Genomic DNA, 25,598 nt, shown 5'->3' with positions numbered 1-25,598 from the left:
ACTTGGGAAGCGGATCCGAACGCTCTACTCTGCAGAAGTATACGCGTCGCGCAGGGGACGCGCCCTCTCCATTTTGTTCTCGAGGGCGCCCGCGCTTTAGCCGTTCGGCCGTCTCGCTCTCCAAAATCAAAATCTTCTCCAAAAATAGCACAGGAGCCTGCTTCCCCAGGCGCCGCCGCCGCCTCCCTCGAGCCTTCCTCCGGCGGCGCCCTTCTCCCGCCCGCGGATCACGTACCGCGTCTGCCTCCCGCTGCCGCGTCCTCGCCGGCGCCTTCCACCGGCGCGTTCAGACCTTCTAGGTTGGTACTGCGACCTCCCCTCTTCAGGTTTGTAGGACTCGGGGCCTGCAGAAATCGCAATGTGTGGCTGCTAATCTACACCACAGCTGTCGAATTGCTAGGGCGATTGTTGTCAGACGCGGAGAGATGCTATTGTCGAGCTTGCCGTACCGGCGGCTAGTCATTCTCTGGGATTCAATTACTGGACGGGGCCTCGCCTTGCTTTACTACGCCTAGTGATAAACCAGTAGTCCATCCAGACCTAAGTACTTGTCGCAGGTTCAATGAATTTAAACATATTTCAGTCTATACATATTGGCTAAATCCGCGACAAGTATAGGGCCGAATGGTGTAGTTGTAGTCATTTTAGCAAGTAGAAACTCTGTATTGTACCACAGGCAGGTTGCCTGTTTCATTGACACACTTGCTCAGCTAGGAGGTAACTAGATGTATCTAGCATGTCGAGTAGGGCCTTCGTAGCGCAAGTAAGATGCAGCTTATACTGTAGATGATTTTGCCTGTTCCATTGACACACTTGCTCGGTTAGGCAACAGTTACCTTTTTTTGTTTTGCTTCAGTTTCATTTGGGAATCCAACCATCTGAGCATCACCGGTTAGTAGTGCATTTTGTCGTTAATGGGAATAATGTCATCCCTCATCCTACCATACTTGTTACGCAAATTAATCTTCTGCAGGAAGTATGATAAAAGGGTAGGTATGCATGTAGCAAGCAGTGGACCAGATGGCCATCCTTAATTGCAAGAAAGGTTAGCTTCGAGATGCTCCTTTTGGAGATGCAAGGTTTATGTTGTGGTCTCACATCCTAACAGACGTAGCGACCAATATGTACTGTTGTGGTTCTTCTAATAGTTAAGACGATGTAGGCTATTCACACAGCTTGACTCAATCCACAAATTAGCCGATCTCGTTTATGGAACCAAGTTGCGGGCAACGAGCTTGGGCTCGAGTAGCTCGACAAGGACCGGTACCCCTATAATTTTAACAACCTACACTCACTTTGTCGAGTCGAGTTCAAGCCTCTACTCATGCTTTATGGAGCTCATTCTATTTTCACAGGAGTGAACATCTCTTTCGTGTTTTCTGAGCCCCCGGATATTGGCCCATATCCACATGGTTGAGCGTGTCCCAGGACCCAGGCCATCTTGGCCCAAACAAGGCAATATTATTATTTATGTTGCCAAAGTATTGGCTGGATTGAACATATGTATGTATGCATGCTAACAATAATCTGAATTATCGATCAGGAAATGGCAAACAATATATTATAAACAGTAAAAGTAACTCTTCATCGATTTAAAACTAACCATTTGATAACCCCGGACCCCATGGATTGACGTGTGTGTAAGGACGCGGATGCACGGCATCAGTATGTTCACATCCAGTACAGCTGGCAACATTCCAAATTGAGCACATCCCTGTTTTCATACTGGAACTTTTATTTCAACTGTTGTTTCCTTAATTGGATGACTGAAAAATACATGCAGCCCTGCTAGATCCACATCCCTTTCCACACTGGGGCTCTGTTTCATGCTCCATTTGAACCCAACGGAGTGCAAGAACGAACTTAAGAAAGGTGAGGCACAAAGCCCCCGATATCTCAACCACTTCGCCGCCGTCGTTCTTCCGCCGGAGCCTACAGAAGAGCCATTGACGGCTACCAGATATCTAGCCGGGGTAACACATCTTTCCGTGGTGAGTTTTTTATTTAGTTATTAGTTGCAACTTGATCTTATTTCCTGCCGCGAGCAGTCAGATCTACCTGCAGGATCCGATCCAGTTCGTGGATACTGAGTTAATCTTTTATGCCATTTTACTGACCTGTGCATCGGATTCTGTGTGCAGACACTTGTTGCATGTGCTTGTGTGTGCTGATTACGGTGGTTTCCTGTGACCCCAAGGGAATCGAAGTGTTCCACAGCGAAGATGCCTGGTCTAGCTCTACCTAACCATGATGCAGCGTAATCCGCTACCTGCTTTGCGAATTTTACTGTTACATTTGTCTTGTATGTCTCTTTTGCTTTGAGAATTTCTGTATAGCTTTTCGCGAACTGCAAGGCTTTTTCAATGTCTAGTAGATAGGTTTGGGATCCAAATCCCATAATCTTTTCCGCCTGTAAAGGCACACTATGAATAAACCATTGGATGATTTTGCACAATGTCTGAACAACTGTGTATTGCACTATGAAGTATGTTAGGTCTGATATCTTTAGGTTTATATGGGGTTCCATGTGAGTTTTGATGGTAAATGGCCATCTTTGGCAGTTACAGATTACTCACTTGAAATCTTTGTGGTACCTTGGCTAGTAATGGGAACTGGTCAAGGTGTTCTATATGCATAGTGTCTGGGTTCCTTGTTCTTGTTGCGAGATGATTCTTCTTTTTCTTTGATGCAACATTTTTTTTCTTTTCTGTGTAGGAACAATGGATGTGGATTCGGATACCCCAGGTCTGCAGACCATAGGTGTGGTCAGCAGTCAAGAGCTCAGTTATCTCCAGATGAGGAACTTACTCCCGAGGAATGTTTGACATTATACTGCAAACCAGTTGAGCTGTACAATATTATTCGACTAAGAGCCACTGAAGATGTAAAGTTTTATTTCATATTCTAACATGGTCTGTTAACTCTATTTTTAGATACCAGTTACTCAGTTGAATTTTGCAGCCCCCTTTGCTTCAAAGATGCCTTTCTTATAAGATAGACGCAAGACGAAAAAAGAGGTAAATTTATTAGAAATTCAAAACTGAACTATTTCTTGCTCTATGGATGGATTATTTCATATATTTAGCCGAGCATCTTGAGAATGGAATTTGGTGCTCTTAGTAATTTTCATGAAGTAATCTGGTACTATACCTGAATGGTAGCTCGATTCAACAAAGCCTTCCAAGTTCCAAGTTACTTTAAGCTTTTTCTGAAGAGCACCGGTGACATGATTGCAAGTTGTAACTTTTTTTCCGGGTAAATACTGACCTGTGTTTGTGCTAATAAATGTAGGATACATATATCGGTATCAATTTCTGGAAGCGCAAATAATGAACTGCCAGCACATTGTATCTTTCCTCTCCATGTTCTGTTTGCTAGAGCTACTAGTAATGATTCGCTTGATGGGGTAAGCACTTTGGTTCATGAAAGGTAGTAGTATATGTCTATCAGATGGTCTTGTTTTTCTCATTTGTAGCTTCGTATTGCAGCATTCTCCAGTGTATCAGTTCAGCCGGGCTTGTCTCCTGACTTCTTTTTGTGAATCTGGAGATAGTGACCACACTAAAGCTACGTTCACCATCCCCGATCTGAAGAGTTTAGCAACCTCCCAAGTTTTCAACCTTAACATCATCCTTATTAGTTGTGGTATAGTGTGCTATGTGATTATTTGTGGATAACCTTTCTTTGCTGTCATCAAATTTGATTCCACTTGTCTCTTCATTTTAAAAGGCCAACATGGACAAAATCTTAGTGGAAACTTCTCAGAGAACCATATGGACTATTCTTCTCCTCAAAGTAAGTTATGGTTGATATTGTTTGCCAGACATTTGACAGATGATACAATATATATGTTCATTTTATTGAGGTTGATCTATTTGTTCGTCTCAAACACAAATTCCTGACCAGACTGGATTTTAGAAGCTTTTGCTCAACCTCTGCATCCAAAAGATGGAATGGGGCAACCATATTTTATGTATTAAGCCTCACAATGTTCTGTATCCATCACACCCCCTCTATTAATGGCAAACAATCGAATCCTTTAAACCACCAACAGACCCAGGTGGTACACCATGAACATCAACTTGCCAAGTGTTCCTGGGTGGAAGATAAAAACTTCATAGCTTTTACTCTGAACTTGAAAACCAGTAAACATGCCATTCACCCATTTGTAACGAAATGGAAGTATTGTGTTAATTGAACAACAATTGGCTATGTTTGCCTTTCTTTTAGAGTAGTTAAGACTTAAGACACATGGTTAGGTTTTCAACAAGGATTAACATGTCAATAGGCCCTCTCGATTGTGGGCAATATGAATTCATCTTTCACCATGTTCAGGGTATTCTCTTTGTTGTAGCTTCCACACTGAGAAAATATAGTCTCAAAATTGTGCCTTTGAAAGTTAGTGAACATAAACACTGGTTTTAAACAGACAATACATTTGTGATCGACTGATCGTACTGATGGACTAATTCTTGTATATCGGGTACATTTTATCAGAGCTTGGAGGTCAATGTTTCTGGGGTAACATACCAATTGATTTACTTTGGTCATCTTTGGATAATTGCGTAACTTTAAGTTTGGGGCGTACTGTGGAATTGACATCGGAAGTAAGCATGAGCCCAGGCTTCATAGAGGTATGCTGCAAAGTTATTAAAGCATGTGCTGCATATTCTGCCATTTTATTGCATTTTTTCTGAGTATTTTATCTTCTGCTCGGTTCATAATCATGCGACAGATGAGCTACCATTGTTTTTTTTGAGAAAACGCAAAGGACTCTTTGCGTTTCATTTCATTGAAAAGATAAGGGGGAACAAGTTTACAAGCCTCCTAGGAGGTGGATTACAGATAATGACCAAAAAAGTCTAGTGTACATCCCAGGTTGTTGGCAACACGACGCCTAGGCCGGTGGCGCCCGCCTGCGTCCATAGCTTGGCCTCGCACTGGATGTCTCGCAGAAGGTCGGGGACCGAGGGCCGTCCTCGCTCGAAAACGCAGTTGTTCCTGTGCTTCCAAACCATCCATGGCACCAGCAGCGCAGCAGACCCCAGTCCCTTACGCAAAGGTTTCGGAGTTGCACGTTTAGCACTGTCCAGCCAGGCGAAGATTGATGTGTCCGCATCCTCCGGGGGCCGGCATGGGATGCGCAGCCAGGCCAAAGCCTCATGCCATATCTGCTTGGTGAATGAACACTCGATGAGCAGGTGGCGCATGGTCTCTGGCTCTTGGTCGCACAGCAGGCATCTAGCATGGTGTTGCAGGCCTCTGTTTGCCAAACGATCCGCCGTCCAACATCGGTTTTGGTAGGCAAGCCAATGGAAGAACTTGACCCGGGGAGGCGCCCATGTTTTCCAAGTCTGTTTCCAGACGGGGCATGTCATGGAGCCCTGGAACGTGGCGAGGTAGGCGGAGTGGGCGGTATAGGTGCCGCTGGGTGTCCACTTCCAGACTAGCTGGTCCTGGGCCTCGGAGAGCACGACGGCGTCGACCATGCGCCAGAGTGTGAGCTACCATTGTTTTAAATGCCACTTGTTTCAGAAAAACAAATGACTTGACCACATTCACTTGCACTTTGCCACCTGTTTGAGTTTTGACGATTTTGTTATGCATATTGCTACCTTTCAATAATTGGTAGTGTTTGACCACCTTTACTTTTATACTTAACACAAAACTGTCTGAGCTTCAGCATCTGGTGCAAAATCCAGTTGTACCTTTTTAAATGGTGCAAATTAACACCTATTCATCATGGAAATTTTTCAATGCTTGCTAAAGTTGAGGGATAGTCTTGTAGAACAGTACACGACCTAACCGCCTGTTGTTTTCTCGAAAACACAAAAGCCTTACGTTTCGATGCATTGATATGAAAAGGAGTTTACATATTTACAAGCTCACGACGAGCCAACACCGCACCATACAACTCAACCCACTAGACCTAAGCAACTTTGGGCATTTAAGCCAATAGCACCGGCGGTGGCCCAAGATCGAGCTTCGGATCAAATCGTGTCGAGGAGACTACTAGAGTTAGGGCTTGCGTTGTCGAAGATGACAGCGTTGCGCTGTTTCCAAATCCACCACGCCGTCAGCATAACAAGTGTGGATGTTCCCTTCCTTCCGCAAAGCGCGAGGGGTAGATTGGATAGCGGCCATCCACCACTCCACGAAGTCGTCCTCCTCATCCGGTGGTCCGGCCGTGGAGCGGATCCACGACAGGACTTCATACCATATTGCTCTGGAAAAGGGGCAACCTGTGTAAGAAGATGTTGCATGGTCTCCTCTGACTGATTGCACAGCGGGCAGCGGGGGGGGGGGGGTGCTGCAGTCCCCGTCGCGCCAGCCTATCGCCCGTCCAACAACGATCCTTGCAAGCAAGGCAGATGAAGAACTTAACCCCTGGGGGCACTCAGGAGCGCCAGTTAAGCTTCCAAGATCTTGATACGATGGACCCTTCAAAGAAGAATCCGTAGCAAGATTTGGATGAATACTGCATGTCGGTCGTCCAAAGCCAAAGGATGGTGTCTGGCCTTGCCACGAGCTGTACATCACACACTCTGATCCAGAGCTGTATGTATTGCCATAGGACCAGCAAGCTGGTCGCGCCCTGAGTAGCGGCAATCCAACGGCGCTCCACCACAGCCTCCCTAACCGCCTGTTGTAAATTGGCACCCAATGACAGTGGAGAATTGCACACAGTGAAAATTATACTTTGCATTTAATTTAGGTGCATATGATTAACTCTCAAAATTAACAGCATAACAATCTGAATTTATGAAGTATATATATGTCTCTTGAACATTTCTCCTTGTTTTCATTCCCAGGTCCCTCAGATTTCTCTATCATCTTTGATTTCTATGTAAATTGTTTGTTGACTCTCTTTTCTTATTTCGGTACCCACACAGCCAACATTTCTTGAGTGTGGCAGTTTCTTGACATTTTGTTCTCGAAAGGCAGATGCTACAGTAAGCTCTCTGTTTCTTTGTGCAATCTAATTATCGTCACTTACAAATTTGTTGGGTAAATATTGTTTTGAGTATAGCAACACCTTAGTTTGCTGAAAACTGTGAGTTATTTCCAGTAGCTTTCCTTAGATCCTCGACCTTTTGTGTTACAGGGTTCATATAAACTACAAGCAAGCATAGATGCACAAGAGGCTGGTGCAAAAGGCAGGGATGTATATCCTTATAGTCGTTACTCATATGCTGATGTCCCACTTTCGTCATTAGCACATATCATAAGGTAACAACAACCCAGCAGGCCAGCATACATAGCTCGTTTCTGAACTTTAATGAAGCTTTGTTCCATAATTCTATTTTTTACTTGTCATTATAGAAAATGCATGGTCTAGTTCTTATTGCTTATGTGCTTTATACCTTGAATATGAGATTTTGTTCGCTCTTTGGAATATCATGAGAAGGCGCTGGAAATCATTACATGCTGTCCTTTTGTGGTCTAGCGTAAAAGCATCCGTATCAACTAGGTTAAGTAGATTGCAAGTTCTTGCTCTCAAGAATCGCGCTGAGGCACAGCTCTATAAGATGATTTTTTCTAGCTTGTATTGCATTATCAGTATGAAGTAAAATATACTGTTTAAATAATATAAATCCATATATGAATTGCTATTCAGCACCACACTCACATCCGCCACACCATGACCCCATCCCATCTTCCCTGCTGCACTCAAACACTTCTAAATTTGGCGTTTCAACTAAGATTCACAAGAACTTGACTTATTTCCAACTGAGATTCAAACAAACTATGAACTGATTAACTTCCAACTGAGATTGAAATGAATGCCCAGTTTCTTGGACCTTTCAACTGTGATTCGAGGGAAGCTCATTTTGGGAACCTTTTCAGTTGAGACTCTAGAAAACATCAAGTAGATTGTATGTTCAACTTTCAATTGCAGAAACTTCCATCACACACCTATTTTTTGTGTTGTGGTGGGAACATGTCCAGGATGCCACCGCTGCCTTACAGCACATAGAGGATGTTGCAGCCGCAACTTCGTCCTGCTTTGCTGGCTTCTGACACCTCATGCCTTAGGGGGTGCAGGTCGGGCGAATGGCTTCTAGCGCCACCTTGGCTCTCTTGTAGCGAAGTGGGGGTGGGAAAGATAGGATTTGCCTCAGAAAAGTAGAAGGGGTGACAAGTGAGAAGGGCAGGCAGGAAACAGGGTGGGGAAAGAAACCAATGGACACTCCTAGGATGTGTTCATATGTTGATTAGATCATTGAGTAGTTGAGTTCCAATTTTTTGTCAAATACATTTCACATTTCATGTAGCCAATTTTACTGCAAATATTGATTCTACAGGTTAAGAACAGGCAATGTGCTCTTTAACTACAAGCACTGCAAAAAGTTGCTACAAAGCGAAGGTTTGCTCTCTCTCTCTCTCTCTCTCTCTCTCTCTCTCTCCCCAAATTTTTATTATCACTTGTTTGCATCATTATTGGCATTTCTCCAATGTTTTTACCACTCCATGTATCTTGTTTTGGAACAGAACCTAGTGACTTTTCTTTTGTATCCATGTTGTGTACATGAGTAAGGACATTTAGTTGTGAACTTGTGGTTTGGTTGCGGAACAAGTTAGACTGGTAGTGGATGAACAACAGGCGCTGACAGAGGGCAAATATCAACAGAAACTAGGAAGGTGTGCAGCAGGGAGAGTTTCTTTTTCCGAGAAAAGCCTTTTCATTTCATTGAAAAGAGAGTTTGATGTTACATGCCTCTTAAGAGACCAGGCAACAAAAAGAAAGATTACAACTTAATGAACATCCCAGGTCTGCGGCATGATCACGCGTAGGCCTTGTGCTCCGGCTCTTTCCCAAAGGGCAGCTTCTTCGTTGATCTTGCTGACGACGTTGTCGATGGAGGGCTGAGCTCCATTGAACACAGTCGCTGCGGTGTTTCCAAATCATCCAGGCGGTCAGCAGGGCGATGGCAAGTCCCTTGCAAAGAGGCTTGGGTGATGTCTGCTTCGCTTGGCATCACCAATCCTGGATCACGCCGCCGCGCTATGGAGGTCTGCACGCTGCACGGAGCCAAGAGAGAACCTCGCACCAGACCTGGCGGGAGGAGCAGCATCCCATCAGTAGGTGCTGGATGGTTTCCATCTTCTGGTCGCAAAGGAGGCATTGAGGGTGGTGTTGGAGTCCTCGGCATTGCAGGCAAGCAGCGGTCCAGCATCGGTCCAGGTTAGCTAACCAATGGAAGAATTTGACCCGCTGTGGAGCCCAAGTTTTCCATATCAGTCTCCAGGCGCTGCAATAGGTGGAACCATGAAACCTGGCCTTGTAGCAAGATTTGGCAGAATAGATACCGTCACTGCTCCACTTCAGACCAAGCCTATATGTGTATGAGCTCCGGGATGCCGATCAAGCCATGTATGTCGCGTGCCCAGCTGTGGCCAAACAGGCCATCTGATCGTGGTGTCTGCATTTTGGGATGTAGGCGTACAGGTGAGGCTCGATTTCACTGATCGAACGCCCACCAAGCCACCGGTCTTCCCAAAATTTGGCCATGCGCCCATCTCCAAGGACCATGGTCGTCGAGGCGAAGAACGAGGCCTTGCCAAGCTCTGCTTGCATCCGTCTGGCTGAACTAGAGCCATCGTAGGCGAAGTGTGAGGCTGGCTTTCTCCATATTTCGGACGCCCAGGCTGCCGTGATCAAAGGGGTGGTGAAAGGACATGATGTCACCTAGAGGCGAATATGCGTTTTTAAAATTTTACGATATGGGTTTAACAAATGGTAAATAAAACTAACATTTAATTTGTCAAGCGGAAAACCTATATCAACTAGGGTTTACCTATATGCACCAATAACTTATGCTAAGCAAGACAAACAACTAAGTGATAGCAAAATACATAACTTAAGCACGCAGGTTCTCAAAGTAAAGAGCTCGAGTATAGGAATAACCGAGGGGACGCGGAGACGACGATGTATCCCGAAGTTCACTTCCCAAAGGAAGCTAGTCTCTGTTGGAGCGGCGTTGAAGTACAATGCTCTTCCAAGCGCCACAATGGCTCACCGTAATCTCCTCGCGCTCTTGCACAATGCAAGATGCCACGATCCACTAGGGTACCCTTGAGGGTGGTCACCAAAGCCGTACAAGCTTTGGGCAATCTCCATATTCTATTTGGAGGCTCCCAAGTAATCACCCCCAAGGTCACAATGCCACAAAAGGCCTCAAACCAGTCTAGGGTCCAAGGACCCAAGAGGAACAAGCTCCGGGTACAACCACCCGAAGTAATAGCTCACGAACTTTCACTTTCATGTATCACCGTGGAGAACTCAAACCGATGCACCAAATGCAATGGCAAGCCCTTCACTCCCAAATTCCACCAAAGCTACAAAAGCTATGGAGGAATAAGAGAGGAAGAACAAAGGAGGAGAACACCAAATTTCTCCTAGATCTAACTCTAATGGATTCCCTCACAAAGAGGGGATTTTGATTGGTAGGATTGTAAATCTAGATCTACTCTATTTTCCCTCAAATGAGAGCAAGAATCATGGGAGGGAGAAGCAACCCCTAGCTCTAATGGATTCCCTCACAAAGAGGGGATTTTGATTGGTAGGATTGTAAATCTAGATCTCCTCTATTTTCCCTCAAATGAGAGCAAGAATCATGGGAGGGAGAAGCAACCCCCCCCCCCCCCCCAAATCCAACCGTTGCAGCCAAAACGCGGTAGGAGCGTACTACTGCTTGTAGCACCTACCAGCAGTAGTACCGGTCACCGGTAGTACCGTGGTGATACCGGTCAAGTACCGCTCAAGAAACAGGGGCTGTACGAGCAATAAGTGGTAGTAGACCGGTACTACGGGCGGCATTACCGCTCTTGGGAACACTCAAACAGCCTGATACGGAAACTTCAAGAACTTTTGCATCCGGACTCCGACTTCGATGATCTTGGGCTCGTTGGAATCACAACAACGAGCTCTACAACATCATGCATATAAATATCATAGTCGAACCATGGAGGATAAAGTGGTAGTAGACCGGTACTACGGGCGGCATTACCGCTCCTGGGAACACTCAAACAGAAACTTCAAGAACTTTTGCATCCGGACTCCGACTTCGATGATCTTGGGCTCGTTGGAATCACAACAACGAGCTCTACAACATCATGCATATAAATATCATAGTCGAACCATGGAGGATAAAACCAAATGATGAAAGATTTGACCTCTCTAAAAGAGACGAACCGGTAAAATCTCCACAACCAAAAACGCAATATCTTGAGCATGCAAACTCCGATTAAGATGAAACTTGTTTTATTGAAAATATAAAGAAAATTAGTGTCCAACAAAAATACCAAGTAGATAGAGGTGTGGAACCTTCCTAATAGAAGAACTGGTAAGAGCTGCAACATAAAAAATGCAACAAGTTTTTCATACGAAATTTGTTTTTGATGAACCAGAGTTTGTCATGAAAATAACTGCGAAATCTAAATCTTCAAATGGATAAGATCCAAATAACAACCAAGAAATATGATGCCAAGGATGCAAGGGCTTGAGCTCTCTCCGAACGATACGATCAAGTTACTCACTTGAGAGCCCTTCTTGATAGAATGGCAAACTATCTCATAGAGCGGTCTCCCAACTAGCACCACGAGATCGGTAAGAAAAAAACCCTATCTAGAGCAAACCTTATCTTTGCGCATTCCACTTGAGCTTGATGATGATGATCTTGTCCGCTTCAAGATGGAACACCTTTCTTGATTGTTCTTGCTTGGTGAAGTCTTGTGGATTGCTCCCCATACTCCACTATGAGAGAGACTCTCTTTAGGCATATGCTCACATATCCATGCTCACCATATGACCGGCAAGCTTCAAGCATATGATCTCTTTGAGATGGATCATCTTGAACTTGCACTCCATTTATTCTTTCTTTATTATGATGTCTTGAAGATACCCATGATAGCTCACTCCATCTTCTTCAAGACATCCTTATCATTGCCCCAACTCCCTCATGACCAATCTTCGGATCACTCCTTGATTAATGCCTTGGTCATCACTTTATCTTCTTCTTTCAACCTTGAAGCCAACATATGGTTCAAGCATTGTCTATGAACAAGTCCTACAAGTAAAGCTCAAAGCAAACATTAGTCCCTGGAGATTGTCATTAATTATCAAAACTACACATGGGGTCTCCATGTACTTTTAGGTGGCAGACCCAGTTCCAATTCATGTGATAACACCCTCCATTAGCTTCCTTGCGTCCTGCCAAGAGAAACCCACACTTGATCTTCTCTATGAGTTTCAGGGTTTTCTTGGCGTAGACGAGTAGCTGGTGGATGGGGATAGCGCTGAGCATGGCTTTGACCAGCTTCAGCCTTCCTGCTTTGTCCATAAGATGGGTGTTGGACAGTATATGGGCTGCATTCTATCTAGCAGTCTGTCGTCCTATTCTGGCCCATGTGGCCCATTAGCCCAAGTGACCTGGGATGGTATATAAGTGAGGCTGGTCTGCTAGAAACCCTAAGACATAACATAGCAGCTGCTGGCTGCTGCCTCTAGGTTAGCCACTCTTCCTCTTCTACAATGGGCCTTCCAAGTGGGGAGCTGGGCTGCGACGCAGTCAACCACCGGCTGCAGCTGCGCATAGGTGGATCGCCTGATCGTGAGGGAGATGCTTAGGTAGGTGACGGGCAGCTCCATGATGGGGCATCCCAGGCCGGCAGAAACAATGGCGTCATCGTGCGTGCAGTTGATCAGGGTAGCGGAACTCTTGTTCTAGTTGATGAGGAGGCCAGAGGCCTATCCAAAGAGATAAAGAATCTCTCTTACGGCGGCGGTATCGTCGTGAGTAGGGCGGCAAAAGAGTACCACATCAACAGCATAAAGAGACATCTCGGGGACGTGACGTCGAGGGTGGAGCTCCTGGAGGATGCCAAGGGCTGCAGCGCGTCTGATCAGGCAGTCGAGGACGTCCACGGCCAGCACGAAGAGCTGTGGGATAGGGGATCGCCCTGACGCAACCGGGCGGTGCCAAATGGGAGGTCTCGGCTCGCTGTTGATCATGACTCTTGTGCTTGCTGAACTGAGGAGGATCGCTAGCCAATCCAAGAATTTATCGCTGAATCCATATTGGCGGAGCACCTCAAAGAGGAAACTCCAAGAGATGGAGTCCAAAGCACGGGCTAGGTCCAATTTCAGTAGCACCCGGGGCTCTCGAAGCTGGTGTAGCAGGCGTGATTGCCGTGCGAGGACAAATTGTGGTGCAGGCTGCGGCTCGGGATGAAGGCATTCTGGTTCTTGCTGATCAGATTGTCTAGCTTCGAGGCGATGCCCAGCGAGAGCATTTTGGCGAAGAGCTTTGCCACAAGGTGGATCAAGCTGATGGGCCTGTAGTCTCCGAACGTCGCCGGATCAGCTCCACTTGGGGAGTAGCTTGAGCAGCGCCTGATTGAGCCGGTGGAAACCTCCGGCGCGAAGAGCGTGCAGCTGCTCGAAGGCCTCCATGAAATCCTTCCTGACCGTGCTCCCACAAATCCAGAGAAATTCGGAGGTGAAGCTGTCCGGTCCAGGGGCCTTCCTTGCTGGCAGCTGCTTGATAGTATTCCAAATCTCCTCCTCTAACAGAGCGTCCAGGTTGGAGAGCTCCTCCGAGGGAGTGATCAACTGCAAAAGCTGGAGAGATATGTTGCGAGTGGCGCTGGTACCGATCAGGGCATCAAAGTGCTAGAATGCAGCTTTGGCCATGTCCGCGTGATCAGTCAAGAACCGGCCCTTGGAGCTGATGCTTTGTAGCTTATTTTTCAGCCGGTGGTAGGAACACTGCTGGTGGAAAGTATGCGGTGTTGGCGTCGCCATCCTTGAGCGAGGCTAAAAAAGAGCTTCACTTCAACCAAATGGTAAGAGATTATGGCTCTATCCTTAGTCCAAACTTAACAAATCTGACTTCAGTATCATGAACTTATTCAATCCCACTAATTGCATGGGATATTTGGAAGCCACCTTTTCCAGTGAAAACTCCACATTAACACAAGGACTGCAACATTGATGTGTAATATCCTTGAAGAACTGCAAGACAAGATAGCCTACTTTAATATTTATTATCTACATATTTGTGTGTGTTGATAAACAACAAAGTAAACTACAGGCAAGTTTATGTTGTTGATGTTTTGTTTTGCACATGGTCCTGGAGTTAAAGTTCCCATTTCATTACCAACTATAGTGATTTTTCTGCGGACCTGCGCCTAAATGTTTTTTGAAACTTATGAGAAAGGTCTTAGAATACTTTTTCACGACTCATCTCTACTTTAAATTTTTCGCGAAAACACAAAAGCCTTGCGTTTCGATGCATTGATAGAAAAAGAAGGTTATATGTACAAGTCCGAGGGCGGACGAACACCACGCCGTACAACTCGACCCAAGAAAAAGAAAAACTAATCTAGGGGAGCAAAAGGCGCACGCCCCGGGCACCCGCGTCCGCCCATTGCCGCGCCTCAGCCACTATGTCGTTGAATAGGGATGTCACCGAAGGCCGTGCGTTGTCGAAGACCGCCGCGTTCCGATGTTTCCATATCCACCATGCGGTAAGCATGATCACCGACGAAGTGCCCTTGCGCAGCTGGCGAGGGGTGGTCCACACCACCAGCATGATCACCGACTCATCTCTACTTTATTGTTCATCTTTATGATATCAAGCTTGATCTGCATTGGCATATGTTGCTACTTTCTTCGACTGCTGTTCATGATCAAGATCCAGAGTTTAGTTTCCCGTTTTATTCCTTTTTTTTGCAAGAATTACCTGTTTTACTTCAGTTATGGATCAGTATAACAGATACATTTAGCCAGATAGTTTCTTAAGTCTTCCCTATCATGGGTTCCTATTTCTTATTCATATGTTTATTCCTTCTTACCAGTTACAGAAGATTTTTCTTGCTCCTTTTGCTTGGTACGGTGTGGAAGCTTCAAGGTAAAATTTGAGGGGAAATGTCTTTTATTTTATCTATCGTCGTATGTTTCTGGTTGCTGCTAAGCGATGGTTCTGAAGATCATCCAACCTGCCTAAATTTATGATTAAGGCAGTCATATTTTTGTTATCTTGCACTGCAACATTGATGTTTCTCTTTTGTAGAGAGGAAAAATAGTTTTTGTTTTCTTCTCCAGAGTTCCATTAAACCTTTTTTTGTCAACAATAGCCTTCTGTTTTTGTTTACTCAACCATATCTCATATCATGATTCTTTTTTGTGGTACTAGGGTCTGGAATATCATTTAACCTCATCTCATGAGCTATTCCACTTTGAGTTCTTGGTTTGTTATCCTCTGAAATCTCCTTTGTAAAATCTAATTCAATCACACATGTTTCATAAATTCATAATAAGTTTTATTTTCTTGTCGACACAGGTATCTGAAGACTGCCAGGCTGTTTATGTTAGTCTGAAGACTGATACCAGGAGAGAGGAGGTAAGTTGTGACGAAGGATGTCGAATGTACTACCATTCATTAGCTGAGAAATATTTTTTTGGTATATTTGGAGATCTTGTCACTGAATCCAGTACTTTACCAGTGTTTTAAGTATAACACATCTATGCATATTAGACTAATGCAATCTCAACGTTGGTCCTTGTTTTCTTCCTCTCAGTTCAAAAGGCAAAGGTGCACCTAGATCAGACGGAATCCTGCCCCACATGATCTGGGCTGCATTTTTGTCAGAATACTGCTTTAAATTGGGAAACCTAATTTTCTCTCTGTTCAATTTCCAGCTTCTAGCTACTGCAGGAGATGAACGAGGAGAGAGAGTATTTTTCTACAGGTGCGCTCATACTTCATTACTTTCAACAATGCTAAATTCTCTACTCAAATAGCCTTAACGGTGTTCCATCAGATCAAGGTTTAAGAAGAGGTGCCGAAGATTAGAAACAACAATCGAGAAGACCAAGCATGTACATCCACATATCATGGAACCAGGATCATCTGGAAAGACTATTGCTGTGCAGAAACATAATGTGGAATCAAGATCGCCAGGAAATATGGGTCATGTACATGCACATACTAGGGAATCAGGATCATCCAAAGATGCCCATAAAGAGTCAGAAGTGGATTATGTCCCAAAGGAAAATGGTAATTTCAATCTTATGGGTCTTGGCATATTAAACAAACTACATTCAAATGAACACACCATAGTATCTCTGATCCTTGGTTCAGTATTTAGTGGGTTGAATGTTTCACATTTCTTATCATGTTTGATGTGTTTTCCTAGGAGAAAAGAAATTTTATGCCATAGCAGTTTCTGCATTGCACTTTGCAGGGGTAAGGCTTGGCACTATAAGCCTTCCCCAGACCACACCTAGTGTGGGAGCTTCTAGCACTGGGTCTGAATGGTGACAGGATTCTCAGTTTGTCAGCAATAAAATCTGTCTTCCGGTGCCACCTATTTCTAAAACCTTAGCCTTATTTGCCACCATCGTCAGCCCTGTTGTCACCAACTCCCCCCCCCCCCCAAAATGTATATTTTTTCTGCCGAAATGGCTGGCTTGCCCTCGAGAATCCGATTATGGACCCAAATGTGAGTTCTTCCTCCTCCCCTTTCGAATCCCAAATCAACCGAACAACTTAGTTCATGGCATCATCTGCGTCTGTCATCATGGAACGTGACCACACAGTAGCATGGCCCAGGTGTGCGGCGATGCATTCATGGTGGCTCAGTTGAGCTAGAGGTTGTCGTGTTATCGCTTGTGCTAATGGTGTGCAGGCGACGTGGCATGGCACCTTTTTTTCCTTATTAGAGTAATATGCTCGCTTAGCAATCCACTTAAGAGCAATTGAACGGGGTTCGTATGGTGGTGGGGAATCTGTTCAAGATTTCGGAAATGGGTAGCACTTGAGAGAAATTTCTTCTCTGGCACATTGTGATTACATTCAATAGTCAATGACATATAATTTATTTTTTCTATTTTTTTATTCTGTGTCACCTTGATCAACTAATTCAGCTTGTTAAACTCATGGAACAGCTCCCATCCTTCAATTACACGCGTTGTCTCCTTAGGTTCTTAACTTTAGTTGATAGTTTTTTCTTGTTATGCAAAACTAGCTTTATCAATTCTTAATGCACTGCATGCTAGGAACCCTCGAAAGTGTTGGTTGTGGTGATATGGTCTCCTGACTAGCTACTGTCTGGTGAACTGGTTATTTTTTGATTTGCCATTATAATTCGGCTAGCATGTAGAGGAAAACTTACATCATTGCCGGTGTTTCTGTTTTCTTATGCTCTGCTACTCTCAGTGTCAGGATGTTCTATCCCCATTTTAGCCTTTTTTTCCTTATTCTGGTGGATAACTGATTTATATTTTGCCTGAAATCCGTTGCATATTTTATTCCTGATGTTAACTGAATTTTTCAGGAATTTTCCTGACGTTGCCTATATTTTCAGGGATTTCTGTGCCACAAGCTTCAATTGATTCTCATCCCGCATTACACGGTAGCAATCATTCAACACCAGCAGTTCTAGAGTTTGGGAAGACAAGGAAGCTCTCCGTTGATCGAGCTGACCTCAGAAAGTAGTCCATTCTGTTAAAGTGTTTATGTTCTTGATATCCTGTTACTTTCCATTTAATTGTTTCTTGAGGCTGTTCTGATAGAAGTTTTTTTTTAGATCTTCTGATAGAAGTTGATCAACTAACTTGTTGTTTGTTTGTGCTTATTTCATCTGGCAGTCGTCTATTGCTGCAAAAACGTGAATTCTTCCATTCTCAGAAGGCACAGGTGATTGCAATCATGCAACACTCAGCTATCTTTTGTGTATACAATTAAGCATGCTTGTTGCAAGTTGTTCTTTCACTTCTGTGGTAGCATGTACCTATTGAAACACACATGTATGTCTGCAACATAATGCCTGCACATATGGATCATATTTAGACATTATATTTATACTTCATTTTATGACTAGCTGATGCTTATTCAGATGTATATAACGTATGGGGAAAGTTTAACCTTTTGTTCTAGTATTGCAGCGTTAATTTTTTGTAGAGGTCTAAAGCATTGAGGTATGTTAATACCAGAGGTTGGTGGAAAGTAGTAGTATTTGTTCGCTTTACTGCTATATTTGAGTGATTTAAGTAAAAGACAATAATCATTTGAAAAACATACCATCCAAGAAAGTTCACCTACCATGGCGACTACATGACAGCATTGTATCTTCGCAATGTGCATTAATGGTGGTCTTATCATTTACATCGACTATTACATATTATAGGTGGCAATCTTACTAGTATGAATTTATATGGTATTGTTAGTGGTATTTTGTTACTTGACATTGTTCTTTGCTTGGCATTAGTGGTAGTCTATATCGTTTACGTCGACTATTACATATTAGGTGGCAATCTTACTAGTAGGAGAAATTTAATAATTTTTTTACTTGTCAATATTAATTTCTATGGTATTGTTAGTGGTATTTTGTTACTTGACATTGTTCTTTGCTAGGCAATCCAATTGTTTTGCTAAATTTCTTTCCTATGCTTGTTTTTTTTTGTGTGTTTCCACCATCTCTACTGATGTTTTATCCTGTAAGATCATAACAATGCACTCATCTATATTATGATTTTATGCCCTGATACTGAAATTTAGCTCGACATTGGTTTTGCATTTTCTAGAGAATGGAACTAGAAGAAGTTTTGGCAGATCATGACAGTGAAGACGAAATTGATGATGACATCGCTGACTTTGAAGATATGACGGTAAGATGTGATGATCTTTTTGCTCCGCTCAAACTTTATTTGCAGGCTTCTACATTCATCTGTATAAATAGTTGATTATGGTTTTCTAAACTTCGCTGAGTAAATGCAGATGCTTGATGGTTTTTCTGATGTTACAAAAGACGAGAAGCGTATTATGTATATGTGGAATTCATTTGTTCGAAGACAAAGGTCAGGCATATCCCCAACATTTCGTTCTTAGTTCTGGCTATCGCGGTACATAGTGTTGAAGTGTATAAGCGGATTGCACTAGCCCTTTCCATCAGTTCAGACTTTTGGTTGCGTTGGCTAGTGCATGAAGCTTGACACATAGGAGAGATTTGACCTGCTGCAACTATTTATTATTTATTGTTTACGGTGGTACAAATCGTGGGCCTTGGTGAACCAACTCTAATAGTTTATACTGACAAGCGTGTTTTAGCATTTTAATTCCCATAAAGCAACTCTTGCTCAGATAAAATGAAGTTAAGGACAGAGTAACCAAAATTTGGCCAACTTTTACCAATTAATTTTGGATATTAAATGCTGATATATAGCCACAATGGTTTTTTTTCCTCTCTCTCTCTCCAGAAAACGCAAATGTATTCATTGAAAAGATAGAGTTTGAGTTACAACCCATAGGAAGCAAGTTACAGATTAGCTGGTAGGAACCTAGTGTATGTCCTAGGTTGTTTGGTGGATGACCCCGAGTCTAGGTGCACCATCTCTTGCCCATAGGTCCATCACGTGCTTGATCTCGGCGATGAGGGGAGCTCCATGGAGCTGGCGAGCTGCAGGTGATGTTGTAGTAGGATCGCGTGTTGGAGGACTCGCTCTCCTACCCTTGCCAGCAGCGCTCGCTGGCGGAGCGGTGGCTGCCAGAGCTGGCGCCGAAGGTCGACATGGGGGCAGGGGGCAGGGGAGGGGGAGGAGGGCTAAAGGGGTGGGCTGTTGGCGGCGTGGCTGTTGGAGGGTTAGGTTAGGCGAGAGGAGAAGAGCGGAGAGCGGGTGCAGGGGCCATCAAAGGGACTACTTCTATGATCTTTGGATAGAAGTTGTAGAACGTTAAGCTGATCCATGTAAAATCTAAACTTTGAAGTAATACCGTGTTATTATTAATGGAAAATTTAGTTATATGCCATTAAAAGGTTGTTGCTTATGGATGTGTTCACTGAAGTTTTTAGTTTCTATTGTACTAACGAGGATTTTGAGCATTGGAAATTTCACTAAAAACAATGGCATAGAAGGTCCAAAGTTGTCCAAATGATTTACTTCACTTGAAAAGTTGGATTATGAAATTCGTTGTGTTCTTTCCGTAGCAAACAGCCACTAGAACTTATAGTCGTGCTTTTTATTTTGCAACATATGTCACTATGGTATTTCGATCTTTGTCCTCGATAGTATGGTGCATTGAAGTATGCTTCTCCCTCCGCACTAGATTTTGTTTAGTAGAGAAGAGCTACTGTGCTAATAGTTGTCCTGTATCCTTTCTGGAGACATATCCCTGTTTTCACATTGTATGAACGTTAACTACAGAGTACTAGCCGACGGTCATATACCTTGGGCTTGCGGCGCGTTCTCCCGGCAGCACGGACAGGAGCTCGTGCACAACCCTGCTCTACGATGGTAAACTCTGCTCTAGAAATTTGCTATGAACACCTCACTCTACATGCCCATCGATTGATCTATAATTTTTACGCTGGATGAACAGGTGCTGGCGATTTGTTATGATCAAACTCTGGAACCACAGACTGCTTGACGCTCGCACCATGAACACCTGCAACAAGTTTCTCGACGACCTGGAAAGTGAGAACTCCAACCCCAAGCAAACTTGATTCGTGGAAAACATTGGCCAGGTCGAGAAGGGCCGGCCGTAGGGCCCGTGGATGGTGATGCTTTGTGGTGGTGCAAAGTGACACATTTTGATTCCTGGCGTGCCTCGTTGACGGTCACAGGATTTACCGTTCGGCGACAATGACCTATTTTGGGACAAGTGTTGTGGAGTTGTTGTGCGCTGTTGAAATCAAACAAGGTAGAAGGTTTGTGCACTGATGTAATTGTTTTCCAAGTCAATGATTAATTCATAAATTTTGTAATGAGTTGGGCTGATTTTGCAAGTCACAGTTTGGGGACTGCTGATTACTAATAAAACGTGATATACACATTTTTGGTCCTCCATGTTGATTGCAAGCATATAAGCTAGAGTTCTTAATCATTTTTGTTTTGTTTTTTGAATAGAAAGAACAGTGTTGCAATAAATTTCTTGATGTGCACAGTATGTATGTTTACAATCCCTAGAATTTGCAAAACTAAATTTAAAATACAGAGAAAAAAAAAGACAGATCCATCATGTTATGTGAATAGTGTCATTTTATGTTTCTGTCTTCTTGTTAAAACTATGCATGTTGGATTTTTTCTCTGTGTATTCCGAATTTGGTTCTGAAAATTCTAGGGAATGTAAATGGCAACTTGTGAACACTCACAAATCCATCATCTGAGGTGTCATATTACTAGATATTTTTCCGGCCCAGCTGAAAGAGCATGAATTCTTTATATATGGTTTGATAAGCGATGACAATCCTTATGAACTATGTTTATATTGAGTTTTATTTGAAGGATTTGTTCATCAGCAATACTTGAACCATATGTTAGCTTTAAGATTGAAAGAAAAAGAAAATAAAGATCAACTGTTAACCAAGATGTTATTCAAACAGTGATCCCAAAATTGGCCATGAGAGAGTTAAGCATAGGGCCATGAGAGGGTTGTCTTCAAATATATACTTTCTAGACATGATCTCTTAGGGCATCTCCAACGCGGCGACCCATCTTGTGCCCGTGTGTCCGGATGGGTTCAAACGGACAAAACCGTGGCCCAACGCGGCTACGCATCGCAAATGTGGATTGCTGCGGTGTCCGGGACGACCCAAACCCGGCCCAAATCGCGGATGGCACGCGGCGTCCTCGCGTGTTCGCCTGGTCCGCGTGTCTGGCCCACTTGTCGGTGTCCCAGTCCTATTAAATGTGGACTGGGGAGGGGGATTGTCCCTATCCAGTCCCCACTTCACCACTCCACTCCGGCCGCACGAGCTCGACCTTCTGCGCCGTCATAGCCCCGAAGCGAGAGTTTCGAGCCGTCCGCCAACGACCACGAGGCCGGCAGCAACCGGCGAGCTGCGCCGGCGACGTTCGCCATGGGGCCGCTGGCTCCCATGCACGACCGAATCTACGTCACAGTAGCGGTGGCGCAGATGTTCTGGGAGGCCGGCGTCCCAATGCCGAGGGGCGACGTGCACCTCCCCCACGCCTGGCACCTGAGCCTAGATCGGGTTTCGGTGCCGCTGATCCCAGGCTCTGGTCGCGCCTGTGTCGCGGAGATCTGGCGGCGGCGTGCGCAGCTGCCAGCGGACCTCCGGGAGGACCCCGCCTACAGCGACACAAGTCCCAATTGGGACTTGTGGTTCGAGGTGGAGCACGATGCGCGTCGGCGCACGTGCTTCACCTCGGCGATGGCGAGGCCTCGCCCGCAGCCGCGCACGCCTGCTAGGAGGGCTGGTCGCCGCCCCGGCGGCCTCTACATCGACGAGCCCGCGGTGGCGCCAGCGCAAGCGCCACAGGCCCAGCCCGAGGAGGACGACGACCCCGAACTGCAGGCGACCGCGCTGGCGGTGTCCCGCGAGCTGAACGACCTCGAGGAGCTGGCCAAATGGCCGCACCTCGCCGAGGCGCTGCGCGCCTCCGCGCTGGAGGAGAAGGCCAGGAAGGCCCAACAGGACGCCGATGCCGAGGCGTGGGCGTTTCTCACCATGGCGCGCCGGGAGGAGGAGGCCACGCGCCAGGCCGCGCTCCGGCACGAGGTGGAGCTGCAGGCCGCTGCGGCGGAGCAGCGGTAGAAGGAGGCGGCGCGGCTGAAAGGACACGGATGTCGCCTGAAGGGGGGTGAATAGGCGGTTTAAATTTTTTACGAGATGGGCTTAACAAATGCGGAATAAAACTAGCGTTTACTTTGTCAAGCTCAAATCCTATATACTATGGTTCACCTATGTGCACCAACAACTTATGCTAAGCAATACAAGCAACTATGTGATAGCAAGATATATAACTTCAAGCACGATGACTATCACAAGGTAAAGTGCATAAGTAAAGAGCTCGGGTATAGAGATAACCGAGGCACGCGGGAGACGAAGATTTATCCCGAAGTTCACACTCTTGCGAGTGCTAATCTCCGCTGGAGAGGTGCGGTGGCTTAGTGCTCCCGAACGCCACAAGAGGCACACCTTGAGGTGTGGTTGCTTGATGCACACCAACGCCACAAAGGCCTCACCCCAAGATGTGGTACTCACACCACACACCGGACGCCACGAAGGCGCCTCACCTTATTCTCCGGTGACCCTCGCCACAAAGGCCTAGGTTACGGTTTCACTAAGGGATTTCCTTCGAGGCGAAAACCGGGCCTTACACAAAGATTGGGGCACACATCCACAACTTAATTGGAGGCTCCCAACAAATCGCCACAAAGGCCAAGAATCCGTCTAGCGTTCCAAGAACCCAAGAGTAACAACCTTCTTGCTTTCACTTCCACGAATCACCGTGGAGAACTCAAACCTATGCACCAAATGCAATGGCAAGAACACCATGTAAGGGTATATTGCCCCTATGTGTGGTTTTGGTAATCAATGACAACCCCTATGGACTAATGTTTTTGTTGAGATTATATGAAGGAATATTCCATAGGTACTACTTGTATTCCATGTGTTGGATTCAAGTATGGATGCCATGAAGATAAAGATACACCTTGTGTATTGGCATCAAGATCATCGATTTAAAGACATATATGTGATATGACACTACAAGAAAAGTTCTGATAGACAACGTCTCAAAATCGTCCGCTAAGGGGTATTTTTCGTCGCCTATGGGCCTAACCCGACGATATGGGTTCTGTTGTCTAAAGTGCGTCAGGCAAAGTCCTACGACGATTTTTTCGGTCCGTCGCGCTAGGGCGCTCTTCCGCCACGGAAAATCGGACCGTTGCGTAGTGTTTCCGGGAGCCCGTTGACTGCCGACGTCATGCAACCGACACGTGGCGGACGCCATTAACCGGCGGCTAACGGCGTTAACCGTCGAAACCCCGTGGTAGATGGTAGGCCCACACGAGGCTCGCCACGTCTTAAGCGGCCGGCCCATTAAGTTTGCGGGTCGGGCCAGGCGACTTAGTTTGACCGGCCAACTATATAGCCGGGCTAGTCCATTAGTTACGTGGGCCGGGCCTAACCTCTAAGGTTGATCGGTCAAAACATTAATGGGCCGACCCACTAAGCATGTGGGCCGGCCGAATGCACTCGTTTGACCGGTCAACAGGCAAAAGGGCCGGCCCACAAAACATGTGGGACCCACTTTCCTGTTATCGGGCCGGCCCATTTACCAAGTGGGGTCCACCTTAAAGCAAGTGGGACGGCCCAAGAAGTTATTGGGCCGGCCCAATTAGCATGTGGGTCCCACTTTCCTGCTATCGGGCCGACCCATTTAGTACGTGGGGTCCACATTAGATCAAATGGGCCTAGCCCAACAAGCCAATGGGCCGGGCCAAAAGCAGAGGTGGGTCCCACTTTCCTGTTAATGGGCCAGCCCATTTAGTATGTGGGGTCCACCTTATAGCAAGTGGGCCGGCCCAACAAGATAGTGGGCCGGGCCAAAAACAAAGGTGGGTCCCACTTTCCAGTTAAAGGGCCGGCCCATTTAGTATGTGGGGTCCACCATATAGCAAGTGGGCCGGGCCAAAAGCACAGGTGGGTCCCACTTTCCTGCTATCGGGCCGGCCCATTTAGTACGTGGGGTCCACATTAGATCAAATGGGCCGGCCCAACACGCTAGTGGGCCGGGCCAAAAGCACAGGTGGGTCCCACTTTCCTTTTAAAGGGCCGACCCATTTAGTATGTGGGGTCCATCATGTAGCAAGTGGGCCGGCCCAACAAGATAGTGGGCCGGGCCAAAAACACACATGGGTCCCACTTTCATGTTAACGGGCCGGCCCAATAAGTAAGTGAGCCGGCCCAAAATGAAAGTGGGTCCCACACTACTGTTAATGGGCCGGCCCAATCTGTTATAGGGCCCTGGTTGTTTGACTAGTCAACTAGCATTAAATTTCATGAGCCTAAAATCTGATATCAATGATACACATAATTACATACACAAATAAAATAACTAGGAAAATTACAAGGAAATTTTATGTGCCCAAATAAAAAAATTACATAGAATCATTGAGGACTTCTATTAGCATCATCAATAACACGTTGACATTTGGCAATCGCCTTGATTGAATCTTGTGTACTCTTGGTCAACATATCGCGCTACGGACCTTAAAGCAAGAATACCATGTCTTTTATAAAGTACGACTCTTGAGATGTTCACTGTTTGATGAAAGGAATGGTCTAGGTTGACGGCTATGAGAGGATGCATCGAAGAAAGATCGAACTTTTTGTGGGCCTCTCTTCTAATGAAGATTGCTTCATCGAACTGCATTCTGATAATAATGCAAAAAGAGTTAAACGATGAACTATGCAAACATGTATTAAGCATTGTCGATATGAGATAGTCACAAGTACTAAGCGCAGACTTACATTATATCGTTGCATAGGCTCACGCCGAAACCTTTTTTGCGCTCTCTCTTCTACTAAGGACTTCTTCATTACAACTGCATTCTAGTAATATTGCAAACATAGTTACAACAGTGAACTATTCAAACATTTATTATGCAATGTAGATATAAGATAATAACAAGTTGCATAAATAAGACAATGTATGGAACTTGTACTAAGCGAGACTTACATCATAATGTTGCACAGTGGTCGCTTTGGCGACTATCTTCTAATGATGACTCGCTTCACTAAAAATGCATTCCGGTAATATTACAAAAATAGTTACAACAATT

The 25,598-nt window shown here is 45.1% G+C and overlaps 1 protein-coding gene across 2 annotated transcripts; it reads left to right on the top strand.

Moving 5' to 3' along the window:
- The first annotated feature begins 228 nt into the window (after window positions 1-228).
- On the top strand, window positions 229-20,837 carry LOC124673869 (polycomb group protein EMF2B-like). Of its 2 annotated transcripts, none has more exons than XM_047209914.1 (23): window positions 229-299; window positions 1,784-1,991; window positions 2,142-2,257; window positions 2,716-2,884; window positions 2,962-3,017; window positions 3,292-3,406; window positions 3,489-3,594; window positions 3,730-3,795; window positions 4,498-4,634; window positions 6,894-6,953; window positions 7,106-7,230; window positions 8,307-8,368; window positions 14,863-14,915; window positions 15,201-15,254; window positions 15,348-15,407; window positions 15,707-15,756; window positions 15,829-16,064; window positions 17,374-17,500; window positions 17,657-17,705; window positions 18,593-18,676; window positions 18,786-18,865; window positions 20,210-20,299; window positions 20,385-20,837. In XM_047209914.1, exons 3-23 carry the CDS (start codon window positions 2,223-2,225, stop codon window positions 20,506-20,508), a joined length of 1,938 nt encoding a protein of 645 aa, XP_047065870.1. In that variant the 5' UTR covers window positions 229-299; window positions 1,784-1,991; window positions 2,142-2,222; the 3' UTR covers window positions 20,509-20,837. The 2 variants fall into 2 exon arrangements, with proteins under 2 accessions (XP_047065870.1, XP_047065869.1); XM_047209913.1 differs by having other exon boundaries at window positions 3,489-3,645.
- Window positions 20,838-25,598: the final 4,761 nt, after the last annotated feature.

The sequence above is a fragment of the Lolium rigidum genome, chromosome 7 (assembly GCF_022539505.1).
Source record: "Lolium rigidum isolate FL_2022 chromosome 7, APGP_CSIRO_Lrig_0.1, whole genome shotgun sequence".
Lineage (NCBI taxonomy): Eukaryota > Viridiplantae > Streptophyta > Magnoliopsida > Poales > Poaceae > Lolium > Lolium rigidum.
Note: the sequence above shows the minus strand (reverse complement) of the source record. Positions and strands in the feature narration are given on the sequence as shown.

What these genes read in the sequence shown, in the direction of transcription:
- LOC124673869 (XM_047209913.1), top strand. Translation starts at nt 2,223, where the DNA reads ATGCCTGGTCTAGCTCTACCTAACCATGATGCAGC. An exon ending in GTAATGATTCGCTTGATGGG is followed by an intron (nt 3,407 to 3,488) that starts GTAAGCACTTTG and finishes TTCGTATTGCAG; the next exon opens with CATTCTCCAGTGTATCAGTT. An exon ending in CTCGAAAGGCAGATGCTACA is followed by an intron (nt 6,954 to 7,105) that starts GTAAGCTCTCTG and finishes TTTGTGTTACAG; the next exon opens with GGTTCATATAAACTACAAGC.